This window comes from Ordospora colligata (assembly GCF_000803265.1).
Source record: "Ordospora colligata OC4 chromosome Unknown contig_06, whole genome shotgun sequence".
NCBI lineage: Eukaryota > Fungi > Microsporidia > Ordosporidae > Ordospora > Ordospora colligata.
Window position 1 is genome coordinate 107443 of NW_014575402.1, and position 26880 is coordinate 134322.

Below are 26880 nucleotides of genomic sequence, written 5' to 3' on the forward strand. Positions count from 1 at the left end.
TTTATTCAACCTTGATTACAATACTCTTCTCCACATTTCTATTCAGATACTCGCCACATCCAACAAACACCTTGCACTCATTTACCTTTCGTAGGTCTTCGGTACCAATATTAAACTTCACCCTTCGGTTGCCTTCAAAATCATCAACCATCTCAATTTTTCCATAAACCCGTCCATCAATCGTCAGCATCACCATCCATCTGCAGAACAACTGCTCTTTTATATATGGCGCATGAACAACCATCTTTCTTCCATCAGATCCTCCTCGGAAACTCGAGACCTTGCTCAGCTTCACCATCACCGTCACCAAAGACCCATCACTCACCACATACACATTCTGATCCCTCTTCACACTCTTCATGCTCTCCTCTACACTTTCCCTACGCATAACCACATCATCAGAGTCCTCAAGTGCAACATCCTCTCCATCTCCTTCTTTTCCTGTATTAATCACTGATGCACTGAACTCGCTAACCTCAACACTCGGAATCTCCTTATTCACCATCACTGCAGAATCATAATGCTCCCCAGATAAATGCATCCGCAAATACTCCTCGCTTCTTCTCTTCTCATTCCCTCGCTTCTCCCAAATAAATAAAAGTTCGAATCTTACAAATGGCACCTGTAGCAACCAAAACCTTGGATCAAACACTGCCTGCACCACCATCCCCTCTAAAACAACAAGATTCTTCATTACATTCCCGTATCGCTTTGCAAGCGCAATAACTCTCATTCCCTCTATCAACCTTAGCGACATCCTCTGTACATACTCAGTCTCCTCTTTCCTTGCCATCCCAGTCCTAAATAAATGGTCAATCAGTACAAGGCATCCTTTGTTATCATCCATCATCTCCTTCATAGGAAATCCATACTCATTCTCAATCTTTGTCTTTAATTCACTTATCTCACTCTTCCACTCATGCCTTGCAAACTCCTCAGATTCACCCATCACCCCTATCAACGCATAAACACTCTCAAGACCCTTCATCTCATTCATCTTCTCATCAATCCTTTCAAAAAACTTCTCCATCGTCACAAAACTCACTCCAAGTCGGTTCATGTCCCGCATCTCTCTCCACTTCCTGTACGCCCATCTCGGAACAAACACTCCAAGTGCTATACAATACAACACAAACGTATAAACTCCATTCCTAACTATCATCCCAGGAATCGCCACTATCTCTCCTATCTTCGAGTCATTATTCAGCCAAGCTTCATACTTCTTCTTGTTCATCATAAGTCCATACGCTCGGTTCACATCCTTCATCTTCTCCTCATACTCTTTCTTCACCTCTTCCACTGCATTTCCAGGATTGTACTTCACCAGAAGCACACGTAGTCTTTTCTTGATCTCTCTTGCACTTGATTCCTCAGTTATCCCCAGAACATCCAGCGGGTTAAATCCATTCTTCTTCTCCATCCTCAATGTCTTCACATTCTTTGCAAGATAAGCTACTACTATCCAAAGCACTACTACAGTCACCTTCTTAAGTCCATTCCTCTTCTCCACCTTCTCTCGGCATCCTGCACATCTACACCACACTCTCCTTACATTCTTCCTTCCAACCAATCCAAAACTCAAGAACAAGGCAACTGGTGCAAGAACAGAAAGCATCAGATAGCTCGATGCAAGTCCAGACTCGTCATATTCATAATCATAAGACATAAAGGGCCTTTGTTGATCCACAAAAAAACAAAAATTTAATATCTCAAATACTATATCAAAATACTCATCAAAACAATACACTTTTCACATGCTCTTCAGGTTCTAGCATTCATTAAATATCACTCACATACAGTCATCTTACAAATAAAGCCATTCAAACACAGACATTATCACAATATCATATTACGCTACGGCAGATATTCCACATCATTTCCATCAGTCCTGCAATACTCCTTCTCCTCAAGCTTACATATCGCATCCTTTATTGCCTGTTCTGCACATCCTGTCTCACTAGATAACACCGCAATAATCTCATCAATACTCGTCTTCTTCTCTTTCTTCATAATCCTCATCACCTTTGCCTCTAGTACTGCTTCACAATACTCAACCTCCATATATTCATCAATCGCTACTCCTTCCTCATCCTCAACTTCAAAAAGATCCAACACCTCTTCATTGTATCCATCAAATCCATTATCATCCAAAATATCCTTCAGATCATAATCAGGCCCCATCATGCACACCCTCTTACATCTACTTTTAACATACTCATACTCTCTGTTCGAAAACTTCCTGTTCAATGAGGCAATCTCTTCAACAAGTATAACAAATCCATGCGAAAGAAGATACTCAAGATTCCTCTTAAATCCTCTTCCTCCAACACATTCTCGCAGGTCATCCTTTGTTCTATCAATGTCCAACCACATCATAATGGCCACTTTGTCTGCTCCCATACAGAAGTTGAACCCATTCATCTCAAACACCACAGGAGACAAACTGTAGCATCCCTCAAACACCGCTCGTGGGTAGCTTGCAAGTTTATGTCGTGCAACCATCTTTTCTGAATCTCTTAGTAGACTTGGGAGACTTTCTCCGCTTGCACTCACATCATAAAATCCTCGTGTTAGAAATAACGCCTCAACAACAAATCCTTCATGCTGAGCATATACATCATGATCATTCCTGCTACTGCTTATATAATCCGCATACATCACACAAATCTTCCTACTCATATTCATTCCCAGGTGCTTCTTCATTACATGCATTAATCTCTTTACTGCTATTGGCTCAGTACTGTATCCCAGAATCATTCTTTGCACAACTCCATTGATCCTTCCAATCACCATATCCCTATTGCTCATCATCCCAACAACCATAATCACTGTATCAATTACTTCTTCTATGCTGCTTTCTATTTTCAATTCATTGCACATGCCAATTATGTACCTGCATAAACAGTTATTGTGGTTGCATGATTCATTTATTTTTGCTTTTTTTATAAGCAGATCCTCAATAAACCTACATGCATCGTCCTCAGTATTCGTGCCAAGCTTACCAAGGCACCTTCTTACTTCGTCCTCAAGATACTTGCACAACTCATAGGTCTTGATGAAATTCTCTGTCACATGCATACGCACATTTATATACAGTGCGATCAGCCCATCCAATCTGTCTACTGTCTCCATCTTTTTACATATCACACTCTTATACTGATCAAAAACACCATCCATGCATTCAGAATCCATAAACTGCACTATCTTTACATACAGCTTCAGTCGCTCCTGTCTCTCCATCTTCTCGTGCATTGTCTTCAAAATCTCTGCAAACCTGCTTTTCAATCCAAATATCACATCCTTATACAATCTGTTGTTCTCAGGCTCAAATACCTTTGATGCAATGTATATCTCAAGATAAACCCTCTTTAAAACCTTCCCTATCTCTGCATCAAAGATCATTGAACTGCGGAACATATCCACATACTGCTTGACCATTTCATCGTACTTCTCGCTTTCATCGTTGCAGAAGTACAGCATCCTCAGGTACCTGACTGTCTCTGTAAGCTTTGTAAACACATAATCCTTCGAACTCCTTGAAACATTTATTTCAAAAAAAACAATCTCCTTCGCTCTATCCATCATTCTTTCCATGTATTGCCTGTAGAACACCACATACCCTAGTGTGCGTATGTCCATGATATGTCCGTCTCTCTTTTCAATGCTGATGCGGATGAAGTACCGCTCGAGATATGAATATGCCTTTGATACAATTGCAAGTGCACTTGAGAACTCGTCTATCTGATGGTGAAGTGTCTTGAGAGATGTAAAACACCTGAGATGATCCACATGTGTAGAAAACACGCTCTTTAGGCATTCATATATCTTCAATCCTCTTGTTTGGAACGTTGTGCACACTTCTGTGCAATGATTATACACAATGTTGTGTATGCACATGAAGTCATCAGAACTGAATGTTCTGTAGTCTCTGAGAAGCTTCAATGTCAGGCCCTCAAGATTGTGAAACTCTGGATACTCCATTCCTGGGTATTGCTGTTCATGCATAAATATTGGTATTTAAGGCTTGGAGAGATCTAGCCATAGGCAGTGTGTAAAAGATAAAGTTAACTTTGTGAGTATTATACAATCGATGAATATGAACTTTTACATTCACTTTATGACTATTACGCAATCGATGTTTTAGTATGTATTTTGCATTCATTTATGAATTTCTGATTATATTGAATTTATTTTGTTTTTAATCAGCTCTTCGAGATCACACAACTGAACAATAGCAAACTGCTGCGATCCAGACGAAGAGAGCATCTCATGCATGCTTGTGTATTCATTGAGAAAATATGACAGTGTTCCCTCGTGATTTGTACCCTTGCGACTCTGCTTGATAATCAACGAAGCCTCCAGAAACATATAATGAAACTTGATGTTGAAGAGCACAAATCTGATGAATCCAGCAATTTCATCATTGCTGAGTGCTTTGATGACTGATGAAACATACTTTGCAAGCCCTTTCCACATCTTGATGGTATGCACCGCACTTCTTGTTTTACTCTCTTCAATGTATCCTTTTATATAAAGCATAATGACTTCGATTTGTGCCTTTATGCCATCATTCATTGACTGAGCCATAAGAGAATCTATGCTTGACCTGAGTTTATTTGCATTCTTTACTGTAGGGTTGAGATCAGCAGTCTTGGTGGTTGTGAATGAGCCGTATCCAAGTCTATCGATGTCTATGGTACAGAAAATTCCAGACTCCTGCAGCTTTGATATTCTTGAAGCAAGTGGAGATGTTTCTGACATGATGGGGACTTTGGCGGGTGTTAAAGGAGTGAGCTGTAACTGCAAAAATGGCACAGCATGGGCAAATAGAAGTGATGCGTGGATATGTTGAAAAATTTGCAGCCCTGCAAAATGGTAAGTGAATTGCTGAGATAATTTGAAGAGTAACGCAAAGGGAACACGATCGTACAGTACCAACTTTCAAGTAAAGAGAAGGAGAAGGAGAGAGGGAAAGACCGACTACAAGCACAGGACAAACATGATCAGACAGGATGCAACCGAAAGCGGAGTATCTAAGTACAGGCTGGTTGTTAGGATAACGAATAGCAAGGTGATATGCCAGATCATGGGAGCATACATGGATGGAGACCGTGTAATGGCATATGCAGACTCAAGCGAACTGAAGAAGTACGGGGTTGACTTTGGATTGACGAACTACTCAGCAGCATATGCAACTGGATTTTTGATTGGACGAAGGGCACTGAATGCACTTTCTATGGACAAGGTGTATCTTCCGAAGGAGATTGACGGGACATACAGCGTTACAGAGGACATTGATGAGGACAGGAAGGCGCTAAAGGTGTATCTCGACATTGGTCTTGCTAGATCTAGCAAAGGAGCAAATGTGTTTGGAGCAATGAAGGGAGCATCTGATGCAGGACTGAACATTCCGCACAGTGAGGTGAAGTTTTATGGATACAACAAGGGAAAGCAGTTCAACGTGAAGGAGTTGCATGACAGAATATTTGGACAGAATGTGTCGAAGTACATGATTGAGCTGAGGGAATCTGATCCGGAGAAGTACAAAATGCAATTTTCTGAATATATTAAGAAGGGAATTGAGCCTGAAAACATATATGGGATCTACAAGAGTGCATTTGAGAAGATAGCGGCTGATCCTGTGAAGGAGAAGAGGGAGAAGAAGGATTATTCTGGTCTGAAGAAGTACAAGCAGGCAAGGCTTACGTATGAGGAGAGGAAGAGGATGGTTGAGGCGAAGCTTGGAAAAGCTGGAGACGAATAAAGAGATCTTCGTTTTATTTGTTTTATTTGTTTTTGAGTCTGGGAAGGGGAGTATAAATCAAGGGCGAAAGTGTGTTGTGAAGTGATTTGATGTGACGATATGGCGCAATGGTAGCGCGTCGGATTCCAGTCCCGAAGGTTCTGGGTTCGAGTCCTAGTATCGTCATGTGTTTTGCTGCACTAAAGAATGTTTTTAGTGTGGTTGTTTGCTAATTTTGCAAGATGTTGTGTTGTATTATGTTGTGTGTTATTGATTGCAAATGCTATGTGATGAATTGGATTTATGATGTATCAGGGCTGGTGTTGACATGGGTTATACAATGCAGAGCGACCGAGGGCAACAGAGTTTAGACACATTGACTGACAAAACAATTAATGTGACATTTGTGATTGATGAGTTTGCCAGTGTAGATGCACTAGTTCAAAAGAATAGCCGTGTATTGGTCAGAGTCGGATGGGTGAGATCGATGTTGTCTTCAATTGTTAGTGTCAAAGAGTTTGGAATGCTTATGCAAGATGAAGGAGCTAAAAAGAATGGAGGAGGTTCTAGAAGAGTAAGCATGGCTGTTGGATGCAATTCAAAGCTGATTGATGTAGTTCCAGGTATTCTTCGTTGTGAAGTGGAGATTGATGAGCTTATGAAGAGGTGCAGATTGGTGTGGAACGATAGAGTGATACATCCATTGACTGAGTTTAGAGACCTTGAAGATGGATGTACCGTTGCAATCGTCCGGATTGCACACACAAATGATGGAAGAGTGTTGTCGATTGATGACTGGGCAATGATGAGGAATGTAGTGTGTGGACTGAGGAATCAAGGAAACACTTGTTTTATGAACAGTGGATTACAGTGCTTGATGAACTGTTGGAAGTTTTCTGAGTACTTCATGCATAAGGAGCATGAATTGGTGCTGAATAAAAATCTACCGAAGAAGGTGGCGCTTGTTGATGCATATTCCAAACTTGTGCAGCAAATGCATGATGAAAAGGCTCGTGTAATCACACCAAGTGAGATAAAGAAGTGTATGGGAGACCTATACATTGAGTATGATGAGAATGAAGAGCAAGATGTCATTGAGTTTGTTGGCAAGTTGTTAGACTCGCTTCATGAAGGGATGGTAATCAGGACGGGTAAAAAGGACGAAGGATGGTGGAGCTCAAACAAGTCTATTGTGACAGACCTGTTTTTCTTTAACCTAAAGTCAACGCTTGGATGTTTGAGATGTAGTAAGGAGAAGATTTGCACAGAACCTTGTATGTATTTATCACTACCTATTCCTTTAAAGCACAGAAGAGATGTAATATTGTTCTATGAGTCAGCTGATAGAGGACCAGTGAGTATACGTGTGAATGAGCATCTCGAAATAGAGGAGATGAAGACAATAATGAGAAATGATTACGGAGTGAGAGGCATGATTATCTGTGTGGTTTATGATAAAAATGGAGGAGCGCATGAATTCAAGGATGGAATACTCAAGGACATTGATCGTAAGCTGTTTTGCTATGAATACTTTGAATCGAAGATTGGATCATATTTCTGGATATGCTTGAAGAGCAGAGGAATCCTTATGGAGAAAACACTAGGTATTTCATTATTAGCGCATGGAAAGATTGATGATGAATCATGTATGTATAGAGCGGTGTGTGATGCGCTTTTTGGAGTGATTGATGAGGAAATTAGATGGATGCTTGATGATTCAATGGTGTCGTCATATCTCAAGATAGAATATCCTTCAAATGCACAAGGAGGACTGTTAGGCATACCTGTTCTGAATGTGGTTAGCAAGAGCCATGGAGGATGTAAAGTGTTTGATGGACCAAGCAGCATTCCTTGCATTAACACGGGTGGGAATGATGGGTCTACCACAATTGATGATTGCCTGGATGCATTTCTTGAGAAAGAGGAGTTTGGGAGCTTTGAGCTTCTTGAGTGCGAGGGATGCGGAGGAAAGCAGAGGTTTTCAAAGAAGATGGACTTTGTAAGTCATCCTGTGTATTTGATTATACAGTTAAAGCGGTTTGAGTATGTGAATGGATTAATAGTGAAGATATCGACGCCTGTTGCATATTCTACGGAGGAGATGGTTATAGGAGGCATACGCTACAGAACGATTGGAGTGTGCAACCATGATTCACGGTACTCTACTGCTACTGGGCATTATGTAAGCTATGTAAGGAAAGATCAATGGTACCTGTGCAATGACCAGAGGATCATTGAAGTGAATGGCGTGAATAAGGACGACACATATGTGATTTTTCTGGAAAGAATGGAATAGTGAATAAAGTATTAGATGATTTTAAGTGACAGTTTATGTTATGAAGTAAGGTGTAAGGTTTGAGTGGAAAAAGAACACATATATAATGTAATGTGTAATTGAGTAATTGATTGGTTGATTAGTTCAATAGTTGAGTAGTTGTTTAATTGATTAGTTGAGTATTTTGTATTTTATGCTTTAGTAATTTTTAATTGAAATGTGTGTAACTGAGATATGCATACTTAACTATTGATGTGATCTAAAAGGACTATGGTAGATCCCTATTAGTTCAAGTTGATGTATATTAGTTATGCTGAGTATGTGAACATGATTGCTAATATGGTTGGGGAGAGCGATGAATACAAATTGGAGAAAATAGTTGGCATTCTACTTTCATGTGATGCATCTGGTGAGCAGTTGTGCCATAAAATTGAAGAAGTAGTTGAAAAGCGGCTTGCACTTGATGTTGCAGATGGCTTAGCTAAGATTACACAGAGCTTCTGTGGAAGCGACCGGAGCAGTGTTTTATTTGAGGATGTTGAGTTGTTTGATGCATTGTTTGCAGGTGAAGAGAAGAGAATGCTCCTTGAGGTGATTAGAAGCGAAGTATTTGACAAGCTTTATGTGGTGCTGAAAGGATGGAAGATGTACTTTTTGAATCGGATATTGTGTAACAGTAAGGCATTTGAGTACTTTCTTGTGTATCAGTTGGAGCCTGAACAGAGTATGAAGGCCAAGGAGATGCTAAGAACAGAAGGCGTAGTGGCATTTACAAAATACATTGAGCACGATGCACTGAGCCAGATGAGCGGAAGTAAGATAGTTGATCTTGAAAGAACATCATCGAATGCAAGCACGCATGTGAAGAAGAGAGATTATCCAATAGATGCAGAGGTGAAGTATGCGGATGGAATTGAGACTGTGTATGTGCGTGGAGGTAAGAAAGATGTTGATTTTGACAATAGAGTACCTGAGGATGTTAAATTATTTTTTGAAGAGGGATTTAAGTTTAACTATGTGCAGAGTGTTGTTTATGATGCGGTGATTAATGACTCAGGTAATATTCTTGTATGTGCGCCTACTGGGAGTGGAAAGACGATTATTGGAGCGCTCTCTATATTCAAGGTTGTAATGAAGCGAAGGAAGATGGATGATGGAAAGAATGTTGATGCAGAGCATAAGAATAAGATTGGATATGTGGTGCCTATGAGGGCGCTTGCAAGAGAGATTTCAATAACTCTTGGACGGATGTTTTCTAGACATGGAATGAGAGTTGTGGAGCATACATCTGACACGGATGTTGGATACAAGCACCTGGACAAAGCAGATGTGATAGTGTGCACGCCTGAAAAGTTAGATGCATTGACAAGAAATACTGGATTTAGATTTGAGGTTCTAGTGATTGATGAAATCCATATGCTTGATGAAGACCGAGGCGCAACGATAGAGGCACTTGTTGCACGGATGTCTATAAGGAATGGATGTAGGATTATTGGATTGAGTGCAACGCTTCCGAACCATACAGATGTTGGAAGGTTTCTGAAATGCAGGGAACAAAATATGTTTTTATTTGGCAATGAATTCCGAAGATGTGCGATGGACTATGAACTGATTAATGTTGGTATGAGGGAGATGGAGAAGAGTATTGTGATTGAGAAGGTTCTGGAGAGTATGGAAGTGGATGGACCTGTGCTTGTGTTTGTGCACTCAAGGAAGGAAGTCGTGGAGATGGCGAATGAGTTGAGAAGGTATCTTCAAGGGCATGAGTGCAAGGATGTGGATGATGAACTGCTGGTTGATGCACAAGGATTTATTAGAGAAATAGTGAGACACCGTATTGGGATACATCATGCAGGATTGAGCAGAAAGATAAGAACAGCTATGGAGGAGCTGTATAAGAATGGACGCATTGATGTGATGGTTTGTACTTCAACACTTGCTTGGGGTGTGAATCTACCTGGACGGACTGTTATTATCAAAGGAGCAGATGTCTATGACACGGATATGTGTGAGTGGAAATCGATTAGGCAGACTGAGATACTGCAAATGTTTGGTAGAGCAGGACGTTTTGGAGATGAAAGATGCAAGGGTATCCTTGTGTCAAGTAAGCAAACAGAGTTTTTGGTTGAAAGATGCATTGAATCGAGACTGCTTCCAAGGTTGTGTGATTTTTTGAATGCAGAGATTGCAAGTGGAATGAGGAAGTTTAGCGAAGCCACGGATTGGTTTAAGCATACTTTTTACTATGCAAGACTTGTGATGATGAATAGAGAATCAGGTAAGGTTGCCAGGGAACTTGTGTATAGTGCATTGAAGCACCTTGAAGCAGAAGGGTTGATTGTCTTTGATCCGTTTATGCATTCAACATGTATAGGAACAGTTGCATCTCGATACTGCTTAAGCTACCGAGATTCGTCAAGAATGTTTGCTGGCCTGTGCAGTTTGATGACGGATTCGTCGATGCTTTCGATGATTGCAAAGATGAATGAATTTAAAGGAATTAACGCGCATAAACGAGAGTTTGATATTGAAGATGTAGAAAATATGGTTCCTATTCCAACAGAATCTACTTTTGGTATTCTTGTTCAATGCTATGTTGCTAACAGGATTGAATCAACTGTGTTGTCGCAGAACCTACCAAGGATGCTTGCGGCATTGTTTGAGACAAGTGTAAGGAAAAAACTGGGTGTTTGTAGAAGAGTGATTCGGTGGTACAAGACTGTTGTACATAGGATATTTCCGTATCAAACACCATTGAGACATTTTTGTACAGACTATGAGGCACTTAAGATGCTTGAGATGAAAGAGATTCCGTTTTCGATGCTGGAAGTGTTGGGAAGGGAAGGACTTACAGAGATAGGTATTAGCACTGATGTAATGGACAATCTGAAGTATGTCCCCAGGTTCTATGTCTCTTCTAGTGTCTATATGTGTAATGATGGATACTATGTGATAAATATTGGGATTGAAAAGACATTTGATGATAGTAAGTGCAGTGAAGACAGATATTATATTTTGATGACAGACTCAAGAGATAGAGATTTGGTTGTTTGTGACACAATAGTGTTTGGAAATGGTGTTTATGTGAGCCAGAACTACGCAGTAAATACAAGGTCGCCATTCCTGAATATATATGTGCTTTCTGCAAATTATCTGTGTCCTGAGGATCCGAGTGTTCTTAGTCTTGTGAAAGCAAGTAGTGTTGGAAGCTCGATGTTTAGTAGTGTATGGAAAGAGCTCATTATTGATACGCTGAGCAAAAGCCACGGAAATGTGGTGAAACTGGGATTATCAGATGGATTGATATGCACTAAAGCTGTGATTGTGTCGGAGTATCGAGAAAGACGAAGGCTGAGGATGATGGGATATGATGCATATGTGTATGATGAGTTTGTTTCAAGACGAGTTGTTTGCGAGTCAGTCACAATTATGGATGTGCACAATATCTTTTCGAATCACCTTATTGAAACATGCATAGCACAGTGTATAATTCAAGGTATCAGAATGATTCTTGTTGGACTTCCATTTGCTGATGGTGCTGATATTGAATATCTTGGTAATATTGAACAGTATGAAGAAGTGAATAATAGTGAATATAATGAAAAGCATCATGTGCAATACAGAAAGGAAGAAAGCACCAAGATATCTGTGTATGGATCATCTAGCCTTACATATCATGGAGAAATACAAGATTACTTGAATGAGTTTGAGTTGAATACTAACAACATGAGCAATGATGCATCATGTCTTGTGATTGTTCCTGTGCAGAGTTCATGCAAATATTTTATAAATAGATTCAGGAATGCAAAGATTGCAGTTGAGTTTGCTTGTATTGGAAGAGGAGTGTATCTTGCTACACGACGAAGCATTGATATGTGGATTAGTGCAGGATGGAATCCATGTGTAGATCAAATTCATGTTATTGGAACGGTGTATTATGATCATGAGTCTCAAATGTATACAGACTATAAAGTGGCTGATGTATATAGGTATTCCATGCTTGGTTCACGTGTGTTTATATACACAAAGCAAAGCAAGGCACTGTTGTATTTGAAAGATGGTAAGGTTCCAATGTATTACCGTTCATCAGGAAGAGCGGAACTGGGATTATACGCTTATTGGATAGGATGCAGTCTTAGCAAATATATGATATGCACGCCTTTGCTTGTTGAAGAGGAAGGACTGACTAGGTATGGACAGATTCTCTGTAAATATGGAGTGTGTATTGACACGATTAGGATGTTTATAGACAATGTGAAAGACAAGATGGGATTGAAAAACATTCTTTTGCTTGTTTGCAGAGCAGAGGAGCTTATGCTCTGTATGGATCACGATGAGTACAAGACATTGAGTAGTATCGGAGTTGATGTTAGTAAGGGAAAAGCACATGGGCTTGCATGCTATGATTTTGTGAATGAACATCAATGCCTCGAAGTGCTGCAGTATTATGTTGATTGTGTCTTGCCAATTATTTACAGAATGTATTTGTGCTTACTTGAGGTCTCATTGGAAAAGATGTACCTAAAAACTGCATTCAACGTGATGTTTGGATTGCAAGGGATCACAAAGAAGATCTGTATGATACAAGATAAGTTCTACAAATCGAAGATTGTTGGAGACCACGTTGTTGTTGAAGTGATGCACATGCCTGATGCACCTGTTGGATTTGTGATTTTCTTTCTGTTTTCAGGTTCTAATGAGTCTGAGATTCTCAAAATTGAGTCACCTGGGGTGTATAATGTTGAATGGAAGAGCAAAGTCTGTTATGTTGTGAATGACTATTTTGGAGGGTTTGACACGATTGACTGTGAGTTGATAGATGGTAATGCTAGTGTTTAATGTGATTGCCTGAAGGGAATTAAAGTTGTGATTGTATATGTGTAAATGAAGGGTAAGGAAAACAAAATAGTGACGTCTAAGTACACAGCATTTACGTTTTTCCCACTGAACATGTACCATCAGCTTTCGAGACCTTCAAATCTGTTTTTCCTGCTGACTCTTATCCTGCTGTCGATTCCATCGATCTCGCCATTTTCGCCATTTACGTACTTGCTGGCATTTGCTATTGTAGTTGGGGCATCTATGGTGAAGGATGGGGTAGAAGACTACCGAAGGCACCAGCATGACAAAGCCATGAACCAGAAGCCAGCGAATGTGATAAGAAAAGGCTCAGATAGGGTGAGTGTTGAGGAAATATATGTTGAGGATTTGTTAGCTGGAGATTTTATTCTGATTATGAAGGATCAGGAGGTACCTGGGGATGTGGTGTTGTTGAATAGTAAGGTTGAGACCAGGAATGGAGTAAGATGCAAACCACACTGTTTTGTTGAGACAAGCAATCTTGATGGAGAGTCCAACTTGAAGAAGAAAACAGTACCGAGTGGTACTGGATGCGGCACTTGCGAGGATACAATACATCATGATAATAGAGAGCATGAATATAACAACGGAATTTACATCTGTGAGTGTGATATGTACTACATAAACAGCATTGCAGGATTTGTGGTTGAAGACACTGGAGATCTTTTTGATAAGTTTGAGTGTCAGGTTGACATTGGTGGAAGGAATGTCCTGTATAACGAGAAGAATGTTCTGCTGAGGGGCTCGAGAGTCAAGAACACAGAATGTGTGCTTGGTATGATTGTGAGTGTTGGAAGACAGACAAAACTTGGAAAGAGCCACATCAAGGCGAAGCCGAAGATTTCATTATTTGAGAAAAGTCTTAGTAGTTTTATATACGGAGTGTTTCTTGTGTATTTGATTGTGTTGATTCTGACGTCTGTGCTAGGTGCTGGGTTTCTGAGGAGGGAGGGTATGGAGTATTTGTATCCTAACGAGTATCCTACTGAGGATGCATTGAAACAGACGGGCACCAATTACATTCTGTTTAGTTACCTGATTCCACTGTCTCTCTTTGTGACCCTTGAGGTATCCAGGATGATCCACTCAATGTTTGTGTTTCATGATAGCCAAATGGCTTCTGGAGAGTGCAGGTCAGTGTGTAGAAATTCAAATGTCACTGAAGACATTGGAGTTGTTGATTATGTACTGACTGATAAGACAGGGACGTTGACCAAGAACTCGATGGTTCTGAAGCATTGTCACTGGAACGGACTACCAGGACTTGTGTCTACCGACAAGGTTGGAGGAGACATGCTGGACATTGATGTGCTTAGTAATAAGGATGCATGTGGAATAGAAGGGAATTTGAATGATGAGTATTGGCACACTATGTTTGTTGCAGCGCTTTTGTGTTGTAATTCTATAGAGCCTCTTAATGGGAAATTTGAAGGTGTTTCACAGGATGAATTATGCATTGTTGAGGAGCTGAGAAATCAAGGATGTGTACTTATTGAGCGTGATACGGAGCATGTTGTGTTTGAGATGAATGGAAAACGAACCAAAGCAGAGATAGAGATGGCGCTAGAGTTCAGCTCAAGCAGGCAGAGGATGTCTGTGATAGTCAGGATACTTGGAAAGTGTATGTTGTTTTGCAAGGGAGCCGATCAGATGCTGCTGAGAGATAAGAATATGAGCTTTGATGATGGAGACTCTGATTTTATCAAAACACTGATTAACACGAATTCTGAGTACAGATCGCTTGTTGTTGGATGCAAGGAGATTGGAGAGGATATGTTGAGTGAAATGAAGAGCAGATACAACGAGATTTCATTGAAGGGAAGACACATAGAGCAAGAAAAGATCTTTGATTGTGCTGAGGATGGATTAGAGTATCTTGGCACCACTTTTATTGAAGATGAGCTGCAAAAAGATGTCAGAGAAACTATTGTTTCACTTAAGGATGCAGGAATCAAGATATGGATGATTACAGGAGACAAGAAGGAGACAGCAATGAGTTGTGCAGAGGACTGTGGAATTGTTCCGAAGGGGCAAGAAGCCCAATCGCTTGTAATCAAAGGAGAGGAATTTTTGAAGAAGTTTGTTGATGAAGATGTGTTCAGTTACAGGTCGATTGTAATATATCGTGCAACACCTCATCAGAAGGGAAAGATTGCGGAACGCATTGTAAGCTTTGGCCAGAACACATTGGCAATAGGTGATGGTAATAATGATGTTCCGATGATCAAGAGCTCACACATAGGTGTTGGAATAATGGGAAAAGAAGGCACACAGGCAAGCCTGTCTGCAGACTTTGCGATTCCTGAATTTAGACTTCTGAAGAGGTTGCTGCTTGTGCATGGAAGATACAACATGATTAGATTTTCTAAGATAACTCTGAATGCATTTTTCAAGAACATATTTTTTATTTCGATACAGTTTATGTACAACTTCTTCAATGGATACTCTGGAATGCCGATATACAACAACTTCTTTCTGAATTACTACAACGTGCTGTTTACATCGCTTGTTCCACTGTCGATAGGTCTTTTTGATAAAGACATGCCTGAGGAGTACCTGATGACGAATCCAAAGCGATATGGCGATGCAAGAAAGCATTTTGGAAAGCATGTATTTGTGTTTGGATCCGTGTATACGATTGCGATGGGATGCATTGTGTTTGGGCTATCGATGGGTGTGGTGTATATTAAGGACCTGATTGGAGCAGGTGGGCTGGTTGGTGGATACATTCTATTGACGAACTACTTTTCAATCATAGTATTCTGGGTTGTTCTTGCCACTCAGATACGCGAGATTTCGTACTTTGTGGTGTATTCGTGGGTTGCGATTGCATTAAGCATATTTCTTAACTTTGTGACGTTGTTTTATATACAGGAGGTTGACTCTACAGCCAACAATGCAGCGATGAATCTATTTTCAATGCCTGTGTTCTACCTGGCTTGTCTCTTTGTTCTTTCTGGAACTTTTCTTGCAGACTTTGGGATCCTGAAGATGTTTTCGACAGTAAAGAATAATATAGAAGAGTAAGTGAGTAGATGTAATATATGGTGTACGGTGGTTGATGATGATTATTGAGTGATATTTGATGGTTTATAATGTTTGATAGTGAATAATTTATAGTAAATGTAAGATAAGTGTATAGTGATTGATTGATGGATTATATACTTAACATTTAGTAGTTGATGCATAAAATCTTTTTTGCAGTTTACTATTTACTACTCACTATCAACTGTGATGTGTGTATGTAAAAGTTGTACTTTTGTAGATTAATGTGAATAAAGTATGTTAAGCTAACAATTTTGTTTGTATCCCCTGATGAACAAGAATGATGCCGAGATTTTCTTTGATATTGGCATGGAAAGCTCAACTGAGTCCGAAAGCGAGGTTTCTGATATGTTTGGTGATGGAGCACAGTTGTGTGGTTCAATGAGAAGGAACGACTTTGCAGAACTCCAGGAGGAGCTGAGGAAGGTTGATGAGCTTAAAAAAGAGCACTGATCTTCCAAGAATGTTGATGATTTGAATAAACCTAGTTTGATTTATGTTATATATGTATTATATGCTTGAACTGATGATTTTATGTATAGATCTGATGTATTTGAAAATGAATTGTTTGTTTATTGAAGATAGATGGATGTGGACAATGCCAGATCAAGTAGAGACATTAAGGATCTAGAAGTGACCTCAAATGCTTCAACAATACACACGATGAGTATAATCATAAAGAGATGGATGCGGATGTTTGTGGTATTTGCTGTATCAATGGTCATATCATCAAGGCACAGATTTGGAGAAATTATGCCGAAGGAAGTAGAGCTTATGAATAGCCAGATAGGATATGCAACAAGAAGGTTTGATTCATCGGGTGTTTTGCCTCTTCCAGGTCTTATTTTGTATTTAATTCATTCGATATGTTCATTTGTGGGTATTCCATGGGATTTGTCATCGGTTCACACATACAGGTTAGCCAGCCAGGTATTGTTTTCAATTTCAATGGCACAAGTGTACGAACTGTCTAGAGAAGCATACAGCAGCAAGATATCATGGATTATTGCACTATCCCACATACTGCTATCGGCACGCGACAGATCTATATTTGTTGCATCTGATTTACTCTCGGTGTATTTAGCATTTCTAGGTTTGGCTCAGCTCAAAAAACAGCGTATTATTGCATCTGGTATTCTTCTGGGATTCTCGGTATCATCTGGATGGGCTGCCTTACTGATTATGTTGCCTATGATAATGCTGTACCTGACTAGCATGTTTTCATTTGTGACCGATTCTAGAAATGCACTACGTACAGCGATGTGTATGGTGTTTAAAAGAGCGATAGTATTCGTTGCTGTTCCAATGTCAATATATCTGCTGTCTTTCTATGCTCAATATGCAATCCAGAACATACACTCAGAGCATGCGAAGGGATTTTCAATAGAGTTCCAGGCATCACTGCACGGTAGTACAAACACGCCTTCAGACAAGTATCTCATGGACAGAAGCAATGTGAGTATTCTAAATCAGAAGCACCGCTCGTATCTTGTTATGAAAGACGGCATGCTGACATGTTCTGAACATCAAGACAGCAGCTCCACATGGACGATAATTAAGCTTCATCTGATGAGCAGCAAGGAGTCAAGCACAGAAGAAGACAGATACATTCAGAATGGGGATCTTGTAAAGATAGTCAATACAGACACAGCAATGTGTTTGAGAGTTGCATCACAGGACAAAGAAGATAAGTTCAAGAGTGTTGTTGGATTTGCACAAGCCGAGAGCCAAGCAGACGAGGATGATATCTGGCAGGTGATTGGAGATTCCTACATTTTTTCCAGAACGTCTCTTATAAGATTCAAGTATTACAAGACATCTGCTGAGCTGTGCGTCAGGAATCTCTGCACAAATAATGATGGCGATAATAGCGGTGGGCCAAACGACAAAAAAGAGCTATTGCAGTCTGCAGATGCATCATTGCATAGCAGTCACGACTCCAGATTGTTCTACATAAGCGACAACAGAAACCATGAATTCTTCAGAGCAAGGTTTTCCGATGGTCGTCCAAAACAGTCTGTTTTCTATTTCCCAGCTAAGGGACTCTTTGCGAAGACTGTTGAACATCATTTAAAATCTCTATTCCATCGTCAGCTGTCTGACAGTACGTGGAATGTGCTCAGGAGATACTTCACTGCTTTATTATCTAAAAATGCATTGTATTCAATTGACAGCAGCTTGCTGCTTGATCTCTTGGTATCTGCAGCATCTATTTCCTTTGTATTAGTTATTGTAATAAACCATGTGCTTTACATGAAGTATGGAGTGAACATCATGAGGCGCTTCAGCGGCATAGATGCGAGTGCAGATCATGTTTTCGTAAGCATCGCGTATGTTTGTGCAATATTCGCAAGTGTTACGTTTGGTGTAGGCAATTATTTTGCGAAGATTCTCAATGTATGGATTGCATTGGGATTTGTATCATTCTGTGGAGTTTGGTATGTTATTGTTGCGTTTTCAATAGTTGCCGCATTATCAGTTAATGCATTCATATCGAGTAATATATAAGCAGTGTTGTTCAGTTAATGCATTCATATTGAGCAATATGTAACAACAATACCTTAAAGTAACTACACAACTTAGTTTATTGCAATAATAGTACATACCATACATCACAAATTTTGAAGCAGAAATATACACAGGTAAAGTAAATTACAGGCACTTTATTCACAATGTTTCATGGACACATAACAGTGGCATTTTTCTTATTTCAGCCATTGAGCTATGAATACAGCCATTGTGTATGCATATTTTATCTGGATGCGCCTTCATAGAATATATCTTGGACACTGTCTCTCCATGCACATTCAAGACGCTGTCACGGCTCAATACAACAGGACCCTGGCACACTGCAATCCGAACCTTGATTGGAAGTACCTTGCGTCGCATTATACTAATGAAAGGCATCCAGCTTCTAAATGCAGCAAGCACATTCCTGTGGAACTCCTTGCAAAACTTGAGTGCATCGTTGATGTCTGTAAATGCAAGCAAGAACGAGTCTCCCTCGTTTCTGATCTCGCATCCGCCATGTTCTATACACAGCTTCCGAGCCATTTCGTCATGCAATTCAATTGTTCGATACATTGCATCAGGTTGGCGGTTCCACATGTCTGTGCTGTCTGCAATGTCCGTCACAACCAATGCAAGATCGTTCTGCAAGAACCTCCTATCAATATCCCGTGAGACATACTTTCCGTAATAAAATCTGTCTCCATGTATCATTTCAGAGCCTTTATGCGCGGTCTTGGCATCGTATGCCGCCGAAGCACCTGCCTCCCATCTTCTTCTATCAAAGAATGCCCATCGCAGGCAGTTGTATGCCTCAACATTGAAAGCATAAAATGCAGATCCGATTACAAGGATTGGGTCAACCACTATCATGACGACACCCAGTGCTGACATCAGGCGCGATCTTATGATGTGCCATGCAAACCTTAATGTCAACCTGTAATTGGTATTTGCCATGGGCAATGCATAACTGTGTCGTTTATTTTATTTATGCAACTGAATAATTCATGCAATTCCAATTTCCACGGTTTGTAATTAATCCATCTGCATTGACATGAACTTAAACTATCCGGCTTGATTGCATTTTTATATTATTATTGCTATGTCGTCTCTATATAACTGATATTCCGCTTTTGGATATATGTAAATTAACTGAACTAATCGTTCATATAATAAATACTGAGACATCTAAATGTATTTTATTACATTGCAGAGTATTTGCAGTTTGTTATCTACTTCTATTTGTCTGTTAGCATTCATGCTGATCACTTCCATATCCATGTCAGTATGAATGCTTATGAAACCAAAGCGGTTCAACTTGCATTCTTTCACTGTGCCTGTTGAAAATCCAACAATTAGGTCAACGCCGTTAGAGCCAAGACTGCACACTTCATCTCTCATGCACTTGCTATATGCAATCTTTAGATTCTTGTCCATCAGTATAATATTCCCTTTGCTGTCGCTTACAACAATCATGCGGTTCCACAGTGTTGAAAATTTTACTTCGTATGCAAGTTCTGTGTAAGATGTTTCACCCGACTTTAGATTCATTGTAAGCATCTTTTTGTTGAACAGCGCTACAACTAACAAGTTGTTTAGAACTCCAACTGAGATAACAGGTTCTCTCAAACAAATCAAGGTTTTGATATGCTTGTTATCCACTTCTGCTAACTTTCCATCAATTATATCAATCATCACTTGTGTGCAGATCTCAATAACATTTCCATTCTCATATGCTAGAAGTAATCCGTTTTCATATTCTGATCCACATGTACACATTCCATTTCCATTCTCCATCCTTATTCTGCTAATCTTGATGTTTCTTTCCTGCACATATATGCTTGTGATGCTTTGCTGATCAATAAGCATCAGCATTCCATTATAAACAACTACACCACACAAAGAAGGCTTTTCCATTGCATATCTGATCTCAGTCCTCAATAATAACCAAACAGAATTCTTAGACAACAGCGCAACACATTCATTATTCATGCATGTAATGCTATTTATTTCTTCGTTCATTTCATGCACACTGATAATTTTCCTTTCAGTTCTACTCCATTCAACAATCGTATGTGGAAGCGATGCAAAAATACGTTCTGCACAAAACCCTGCACAAGTAATCTTGTCATCATTTCTGTACGAAAATAAACTGGATTCCATCTGCATATATTAAACACTGGGACACACAATTAAGCTATGAATTTATTCAACATGGCTCAATATCTTCAAAACCTCTTCAGACAGTACTTGAATCCAGTCTTCATCACCAACACACAAAGTAACTCTAAAGGATCTACTCCATCGATAGCCTTCACCATCAGAACCAAATGACGTTGTGAGTAGAACAGATATGCCTTCTTTTTAAGGCTTGCATGCAGAAACTCGCTGATAACAGGAGTTCCAAGCACAAATGGTGTTTTCTCAGCACCTTTGATCTCACAAAACTCAGGTCTTGTAAAGAAGCTCAGTACAAAGTCATAATCATTGAAAGATGGCATTAACAAACTCTTTGTAACTAATCGGAAATCATCGTCAAATAGCATTGGCTTATTCAAAGCTATTATTTTCTTCAATGCATTCAGTCGTTTCACAACCTTTTCTGGCGGAATGCCAATAGATAACATGTCGTTCTTATATATAACCTCAAACCTTTTTGACATATTCTCCTTAGTCTTGAATGTCTCCAAGTCAAATGTACATCCATCAAGCTTGATCTTATATGCAAGAAACTCATTGAAGAACCTTCCAAATGACATTATTTCTTTCCCAATCATCAGACACATAAGCTCAACAAGCCTATCGTCAAAGTACACAGGAAAGTATCCATGGCTATCCAAAAACCTTTTTAAACTCACAACGTTCTTCTTAAACACACATGTCTGTTCATTGACTGCATCAGCTATTCGTCTGTTAATTCTAAACTCTGTGTTTTTGTCTTTCTTGATAACAATGTGGAATTTGAAGAACGAGCCTCTGTACTTCAGAAGCACATAGTCGTATCCTATTGCACATCTGTATTTGCTTTTCTTGTATATCAGGCAGTACAGTGCGGTTTTTGCACATCTCAGTGCATCACTGCTTTCTGGCCAGTTCTCATGCGATCCACAATGCAGGTAGCATATGTGCATGTTTGTGACAGATTCTTCAAGACACCCCACCTCCTCGTCAATTATTGCAACTGGTATTCTAATCTTCTTCACATGCTCAGTGATCTCAACATACTTCGCATGTTCATCCTCAGCTACAGGATTCTCAAACACTATCTCGTTCCATCGAAAATCACTCACGCTGAAGTCCATCTTCAAACCGTTTGCCAGCAAGAAGTAAGGAATAGCTTCTTCAGGGCCATCATATAAGTCAACTGGTGTATATGCATTGTCGCCCAACCTGATCCCGACAAAGTGTGTTTTCTTGTCCAGAATGCATACATACACGTATCTCGCTCTTTCTCCAAATATGTCTTCAACTTTCTTTCTCAGTTTATCAGCATTATACACTCGCCTTTCATCTCTAACATCTACTTCTATATCAAATACATACGTTCCGTTAAGAATTGACTTGTACATTTCACTTTCCTTGGCTAGATTTAGAAGAACAACATTATATACGGTCTCAAGCGGCATGAATTCATTTATCTTGTTGGATACACTCAGTTCCTCTATCTTTGCACGCAGATCGATCTTGATACGATGTTTCTCAAGCATGCTTTTCACATACGCCTCTGCATTCTCCATGCTAATGGGTTTGCGAAATCATCAAATCATTTGTGCTCTTAGAGTTCATTCCATGCATATCATCATTATAACAGACAGTTTATGCAAACACACCCAGTAACACTCAAACACTTTCCAAAACCATTTAATATTCTCAATCTGTTTGCTCCGTTAATAAGTAATCAGAGCAGTGACTCGGAGACCACATTATCGATCTTCATGATCATTGTGACAAGCTGCGTTGCCATTTGCAGCTGCCTTACCTTGCTGTTCAACGTATCAAAAATACCAAGCTTCTTCATGTCGCTTTCTCCACTTCCCAGGCAGTCAACTCCAATCCTATGGTTTTTACTATCAATCTGTGCCTTCCTCAGATTCAATATGCTTCTGATCGCATCGTATCCGCTATTCCTTCCAAGACATAGTGGAATCTCCTCAAGAGCTCTGCCAAATCCCAGGATGCCAAGGCGATCACCTCCTGCATGCATTTCTGCATATCTCTCGAGTGACAGCGAGCATGCCATTTCACAGGATCCACCTCCATAAACCACCCTTGTGTTTGTAATCACATTCCTAACTGCACACAGCGCATCCCTAACAGATCTCTTTGCCTCTTCAATAATAAGGTCATTTGCACCTCGTATAAGCACCGTGACTGCCTTATTACACTTATTATTCTCAACCACTATAATCCTGTCATTTTCAGTTCCTAGGCATTCTTCTCTAACACTTGCACTTCCAAGATCACCTTCCTGCAGATCCTCAAACCTTGCAATTATGAATGCCCCTGTGTGAACTGCTAGAAGTTCAAGTTCATGTCCTCCAACCCATCTTACAGCTGGTAGATTGCTTTCCATAAGCATTGAGTTTGCTTCATCATCAAATCCCCACTGACACATAACAAGGTTTGCTCCACTGTGCTTGACTTTTTCAATCATCTCCACAAATTTATTCTTTTCGTACTCCTCCAGCTGTCTGTACTCCTCAGTGCTTGATATAACAAGACTATGCTTTGTCTTGAGCTTTGGTGGCTCAAATGGGCAACTCAATAATGCTATCTTTGCATCCTCAACATGCTTGACCATTTGCGGGTGACTAAATTCTTTGTTGATCACAACACCCTTCACAAGCATGCTATCAGATACATCTCTTCCAACCTTACCTTCAATGCTAATCAGTTCAAAGTCAACGTCTTTTCTGTCTATGTCTGCAACCATCATTACTGCATCTGTGCACATCTCTGCAAACATGTCGAGTGACTTACTTACTATCTTACTTCCAAGGCTTGTCTTTGCAGCCTTGATCATTGTTTCCCTAACATCTTTTATTTCTTCAGATATGTCTGTCAGGTGTTGCACAGCATGACCAAGCGCAAGCTCAAATGCCTCAGATATCTTTATTGGATGCATTCCATGTGCAAGAAGTGCCTGAGCTTCTTTTAGCAGCGCAGCTGCAATGATCACAACACTTGTTGTTCCATCGCCAACCTCCTCGTCTTGAGAATCGCTTAGTTGACAGATCATCCTTGACACCGGGTTTTCATGCATTCCCATGTTTTTGAGTATTGTTGCGCCGTCATTTGTGACAACTATATCATCGTCCTCGCTCTGAAGAATCTTGTCCATCCCTGTTGGACCAAGAGATGTTGACAGGAACGATGCAATTGCCCTTACAACAGAAATGTTGTTAGAGATGCACTCGTGCCCCTTTATACAGTACGAGCCGTCTTGATCTGCTATTTCGAATGCTTGGCCTAACTCATCAGTTAGAAGCTCAGCCATTGCGTAGGGTAATTTTTTGCATTCTTGAAGCATTTCTAACCTGATGGTAAGTGATTGGATAAGATATAAGGATGGATACTACAAGTGTATATCTTAAATGTAAAATGTGCAATGATACTGCCCTTGTATATAGATGAATTAAGCAGTAATTGATCAAAAAGTAAAGGATTGGATACAGGAATATATGAAAAAGTCAGATGAAGATAAAGTTCGTTGTATATCATCAATGAAGTCATCAAAAGCAGAAGATAATCTAATGCGGTCTGTTTTTAAGCATGTATATCTAACAAAAGATGAAAATACAGCAAATGAAATATTCAATAACATGAAAAAAGAAATGATTAAAAGTATATATGATTCGTTACCTAAATCGTTGTGTATATTGTTTTGTGCATGTCTTGATAAAAATGGTGTTAAGAATGTGGATGATGATTTGGATTATACAAATTCTATAGCTCATCATGTAGTTAACATTGATGATGATAAGATATTATTGTATATTTTTTAAAAAACCATATTGATTATGTAGGCAAAGAGAAAGTATTGGATATGGTATGTTCTAGAGGATATAATGAGCATGAACGGGACTTTATAGTGAATGGAGTGAAATCAAAGGATGGGAAAGTGATTTGCCCAGGGTTGATAACCAAATATTTTGTGGAAAGTATAATTGGAGGTTGGTTTATTAGCAATAAGAAGATACAAAGAATTGTTCGAAAAGTGGCAAATGTGATGGGCTATTTTAAATCATCCAATTATGTTGAAAGTATAGTGAGATATGTAACAGAGAAGGGCCAACTGGAATATCTGCTGAATAATACCAGTTCATTGGGATTAGCGAAGGTGATTAATGTGATTAAGAATCGAAATGAATTAGAAATAGCAAAAGCAAGATTAATAAAACATCTTCGGAATGAAAATGACGGATTAGGACGTGTATTGAATGAGATTAAAGATGAAGGTATATTGAGAGAATTGGTGAAAAAATGTAAAGAAAAAGCGACTCTTTATATTATAAGTATTTTGATTGAGACTAAAGATTATGATGACTTATTGAGAACAATGGCGCTGGTAGGATAATAGACTTAAAGATGTTTTTTAGTCTTAGATATAATAATGTAGCTAGCATTATACTTTATGGGCTACCAGATGTGGCAAACAAATCTGAATTGATAGGAAAGGATGCGTTTTTAATAATGTTGAGGAATTAAAAAGGTATATATCAAATAGCAAAGATATTTAAGGTGTTAAAAACGATAAAAGAAGTCGTTAATGCATTAGATGTGATAATGATTGAAGAAGTAGTCAATGTTATGAAAGAGGAAGATGAATTTAAATCGTTAGTAAAAAGCTATTAGATCAAAAGGAATATCTGTGTGTGGCTAGAATGCTGAACTATATTAATGAGAAAGAGACAAGAGAGATATGCAATGATATATTAGATATTAATATGGCAGAAGTGTTGAATCGTATCGAAGATCACAAAATTGCAGCAATGATATTGTCGGAATACGTTGAGCCTGAACGTTCAGCAAATACATTAACACTTTTTAAGCCTTCAAAAGCAGCAAATATATTGAACTGCCTTGAGTCTGATAGATTAGCAAATAAATATATTGAACTGTATGGACAAAATTTTTCTAACGAATATAAAGGAAATCGTGAAAAGTGATCATAAAACTTTAATATCTGATATTATAAACGACATGAAATTTGTAGAGAAATTGAAGTATAATACAGATATACAAATAGTACAGGCTAAATTTAAGATTAAGAAAAACGATAAGACAGTAATACAAAATTTAATACACATCTTAATTATAGAATAGCAATTAAGGTAATTAGTAATGTGATAAATCCCGAACAAAATTCAAATGATAAATTGATCTAAAAGAAGAATTATGAATTTATGAAGGCAGCTTTAGGTATTATTGCGAATCTTCAAAAAGGAATAAGAATGAAATGTTTAATTTTGTATGTTATGCAATACATAGTATAAATAATGACACAATGCAACCAATAAATCAAATTGAAAAGCCATAAGATGAATTGAATAATGATGAAATGGCATGTATGATATTATTGGATGTATTACAAATGAAAAAACGGACAGTGAAATATTTACAGATAAGCAGCATTTGAATTCCATAATCACAGAGTTTATTCTAATAATAAAACAAAAAATAATCTAATAAATCAGATAGGAGTACATGATGGTGCATCTGAAAACAAAGACAATGATAATTAAGCTGCGATAATAAATGCACAAGATGCTCTACAAAAAGATAATAAGTTAATTATTATGTTGAATGAAGGATTTTCAAATCAACTGGAGCTTGTAATCACATATATTATGATATTTGGAGAAAAATATGTGATTATAGTTATTGTACTACTTCTGTTGGTATCGACTATTATAAATATAGAGTCTCCCACAACAAGCAATTCTGGTAGCAGATGACATTAGCGAACCTCAAGCAGCATAATACTTTGTGTGAATAACAAAGGAATGAATGATTATTATATTGTATCTAGATGTGATGATAAGGTATTTGTGTATATAGTAAAGGATAATCCAGTGAATAATGAAATTCTACAATAATAGGATGGTAAGAATGATACAATTGATGATGTTAGGAAGAATGATGGTAGAATTATAAGATGGTGAGAATAAGAATGATAGTGAGATATTAGGTAAGTCCATAAATGGTACGATTGCGAATGCATTTGGATTAGTTGTTGTAGTTGTAGTAACAATCACTGGTTATGATGCAGAGAATGCATTTGAATGAGATTATTGATGATTGAAGAGTAGAGTATTACAATGGTAGAGTAATAGATGAAAATATGTAAATTATTGGAACAATAAACAATGATGTAAGGTAATATTAAAGTATTAAATGATAGTAAATCATAGATGACAGAATAAACGAATAATTATTAATTGGATGT

The 26880-nt window shown here is 38.8% G+C and overlaps 13 protein-coding genes and 1 non-coding gene across 14 annotated transcripts; 7 read left to right on the top strand and 7 right to left on the bottom strand.

The window, feature by feature from the left end:
- Position 1: 1 nt before the first annotated feature.
- Positions 2-1666, bottom strand: M896_060850 (subunit Sec63 of preprotein translocase; the record flags this gene model as incomplete). Its single annotated transcript, XM_014708141.1, has 1 exon — positions 2-1666. One exon carries the CDS (start codon positions 1664-1666, stop codon positions 2-4), a length of 1665 nt encoding a protein of 554 aa, XP_014563627.1.
- A 188-nt stretch (positions 1667-1854) lies between these two features.
- Positions 1855-3981, bottom strand: M896_060860 (uncharacterized protein; the record flags this gene model as incomplete). The annotated part of the gene is made up of 1 exon (XM_014708142.1): positions 1855-3981. One exon carries the CDS (start codon positions 3979-3981, stop codon positions 1855-1857), a length of 2127 nt encoding a protein of 708 aa, XP_014563628.1.
- Positions 3982-4176: 195 nt separating this feature from the next.
- M896_060870 (uncharacterized protein) lies at positions 4177-4761 on the bottom strand (the record flags this gene model as incomplete). Its single annotated transcript, XM_014708143.1, has 1 exon — positions 4177-4761. One exon carries the CDS (start codon positions 4759-4761, stop codon positions 4177-4179), a length of 585 nt encoding a protein of 194 aa, XP_014563629.1.
- Positions 4762-4872: 111 nt separating this feature from the next.
- Positions 4873-5764, top strand: M896_060880 (ribosomal protein L5; the record flags this gene model as incomplete). The annotated part of the gene is made up of 2 exons (XM_014708144.1): positions 4873-4875; positions 4904-5764. The coding sequence occupies 2 exons, from the start codon at positions 4873-4875 to the stop codon at positions 5762-5764; spliced, it is 864 nt and encodes a 287-aa protein (XP_014563630.1).
- Positions 5765-5857: 93 nt separating this feature from the next.
- On the top strand, positions 5858-5929 carry M896_060890. Its single transcript has one exon. It is a non-coding gene; the product is annotated as a tRNA-Trp (tRNA).
- Positions 5930-6071: 142 nt separating this feature from the next.
- On the top strand, positions 6072-8039 carry M896_060900 (ubiquitin C-terminal hydrolase; the record flags this gene model as incomplete). The annotated part of the gene is made up of 1 exon (XM_014708145.1): positions 6072-8039. The coding sequence occupies one exon, from the start codon at positions 6072-6074 to the stop codon at positions 8037-8039; it is 1968 nt and encodes a 655-aa protein (XP_014563631.1).
- Positions 8040-8315: 276 nt separating this feature from the next.
- M896_060910 (pre-mRNA splicing helicase) lies at positions 8316-12857 on the top strand (the record flags this gene model as incomplete). The annotated part of the gene is made up of 1 exon (XM_014708146.1): positions 8316-12857. One exon carries the CDS (start codon positions 8316-8318, stop codon positions 12855-12857), a length of 4542 nt encoding a protein of 1513 aa, XP_014563632.1.
- A 45-nt stretch (positions 12858-12902) lies between these two features.
- M896_060920 (P-type ATPase) lies at positions 12903-15905 on the top strand (the record flags this gene model as incomplete). The annotated part of the gene is made up of 1 exon (XM_014708147.1): positions 12903-15905. One exon carries the CDS (start codon positions 12903-12905, stop codon positions 15903-15905), a length of 3003 nt encoding a protein of 1000 aa, XP_014563633.1.
- Positions 15906-16508: 603 nt separating this feature from the next.
- Positions 16509-18431, top strand: M896_060930 (uncharacterized protein; the record flags this gene model as incomplete). The annotated part of the gene is made up of 1 exon (XM_014708148.1): positions 16509-18431. One exon carries the CDS (start codon positions 16509-16511, stop codon positions 18429-18431), a length of 1923 nt encoding a protein of 640 aa, XP_014563634.1.
- Positions 18432-18590: 159 nt separating this feature from the next.
- On the bottom strand, positions 18591-19388 carry M896_060940 (uncharacterized protein; the record flags this gene model as incomplete). The annotated part of the gene is made up of 1 exon (XM_014708149.1): positions 18591-19388. One exon carries the CDS (start codon positions 19386-19388, stop codon positions 18591-18593), a length of 798 nt encoding a protein of 265 aa, XP_014563635.1.
- Positions 19389-19619: 231 nt separating this feature from the next.
- Positions 19620-20600, bottom strand: M896_060950 (uncharacterized protein; the record flags this gene model as incomplete). The annotated part of the gene is made up of 1 exon (XM_014708150.1): positions 19620-20600. The coding sequence occupies one exon, from the start codon at positions 20598-20600 to the stop codon at positions 19620-19622; it is 981 nt and encodes a 326-aa protein (XP_014563636.1).
- A 59-nt stretch (positions 20601-20659) lies between these two features.
- Positions 20660-22168, bottom strand: M896_060960 (uncharacterized protein; the record flags this gene model as incomplete). Its single annotated transcript, XM_014708151.1, has 1 exon — positions 20660-22168. One exon carries the CDS (start codon positions 22166-22168, stop codon positions 20660-20662), a length of 1509 nt encoding a protein of 502 aa, XP_014563637.1.
- Positions 22169-22329: 161 nt separating this feature from the next.
- On the bottom strand, positions 22330-23928 carry M896_060970 (subunit epsilon of t-complex protein 1; the record flags this gene model as incomplete). The annotated part of the gene is made up of 1 exon (XM_014708152.1): positions 22330-23928. The coding sequence occupies one exon, from the start codon at positions 23926-23928 to the stop codon at positions 22330-22332; it is 1599 nt and encodes a 532-aa protein (XP_014563638.1).
- Positions 23929-24477: 549 nt separating this feature from the next.
- Positions 24478-25008, top strand: M896_060980 (uncharacterized protein; the record flags this gene model as incomplete). The annotated part of the gene is made up of 1 exon (XM_014708153.1): positions 24478-25008. One exon carries the CDS (start codon positions 24478-24480, stop codon positions 25006-25008), a length of 531 nt encoding a protein of 176 aa, XP_014563639.1.
- Between the last annotated feature and the right edge of the window lie 1872 nt (positions 25009-26880).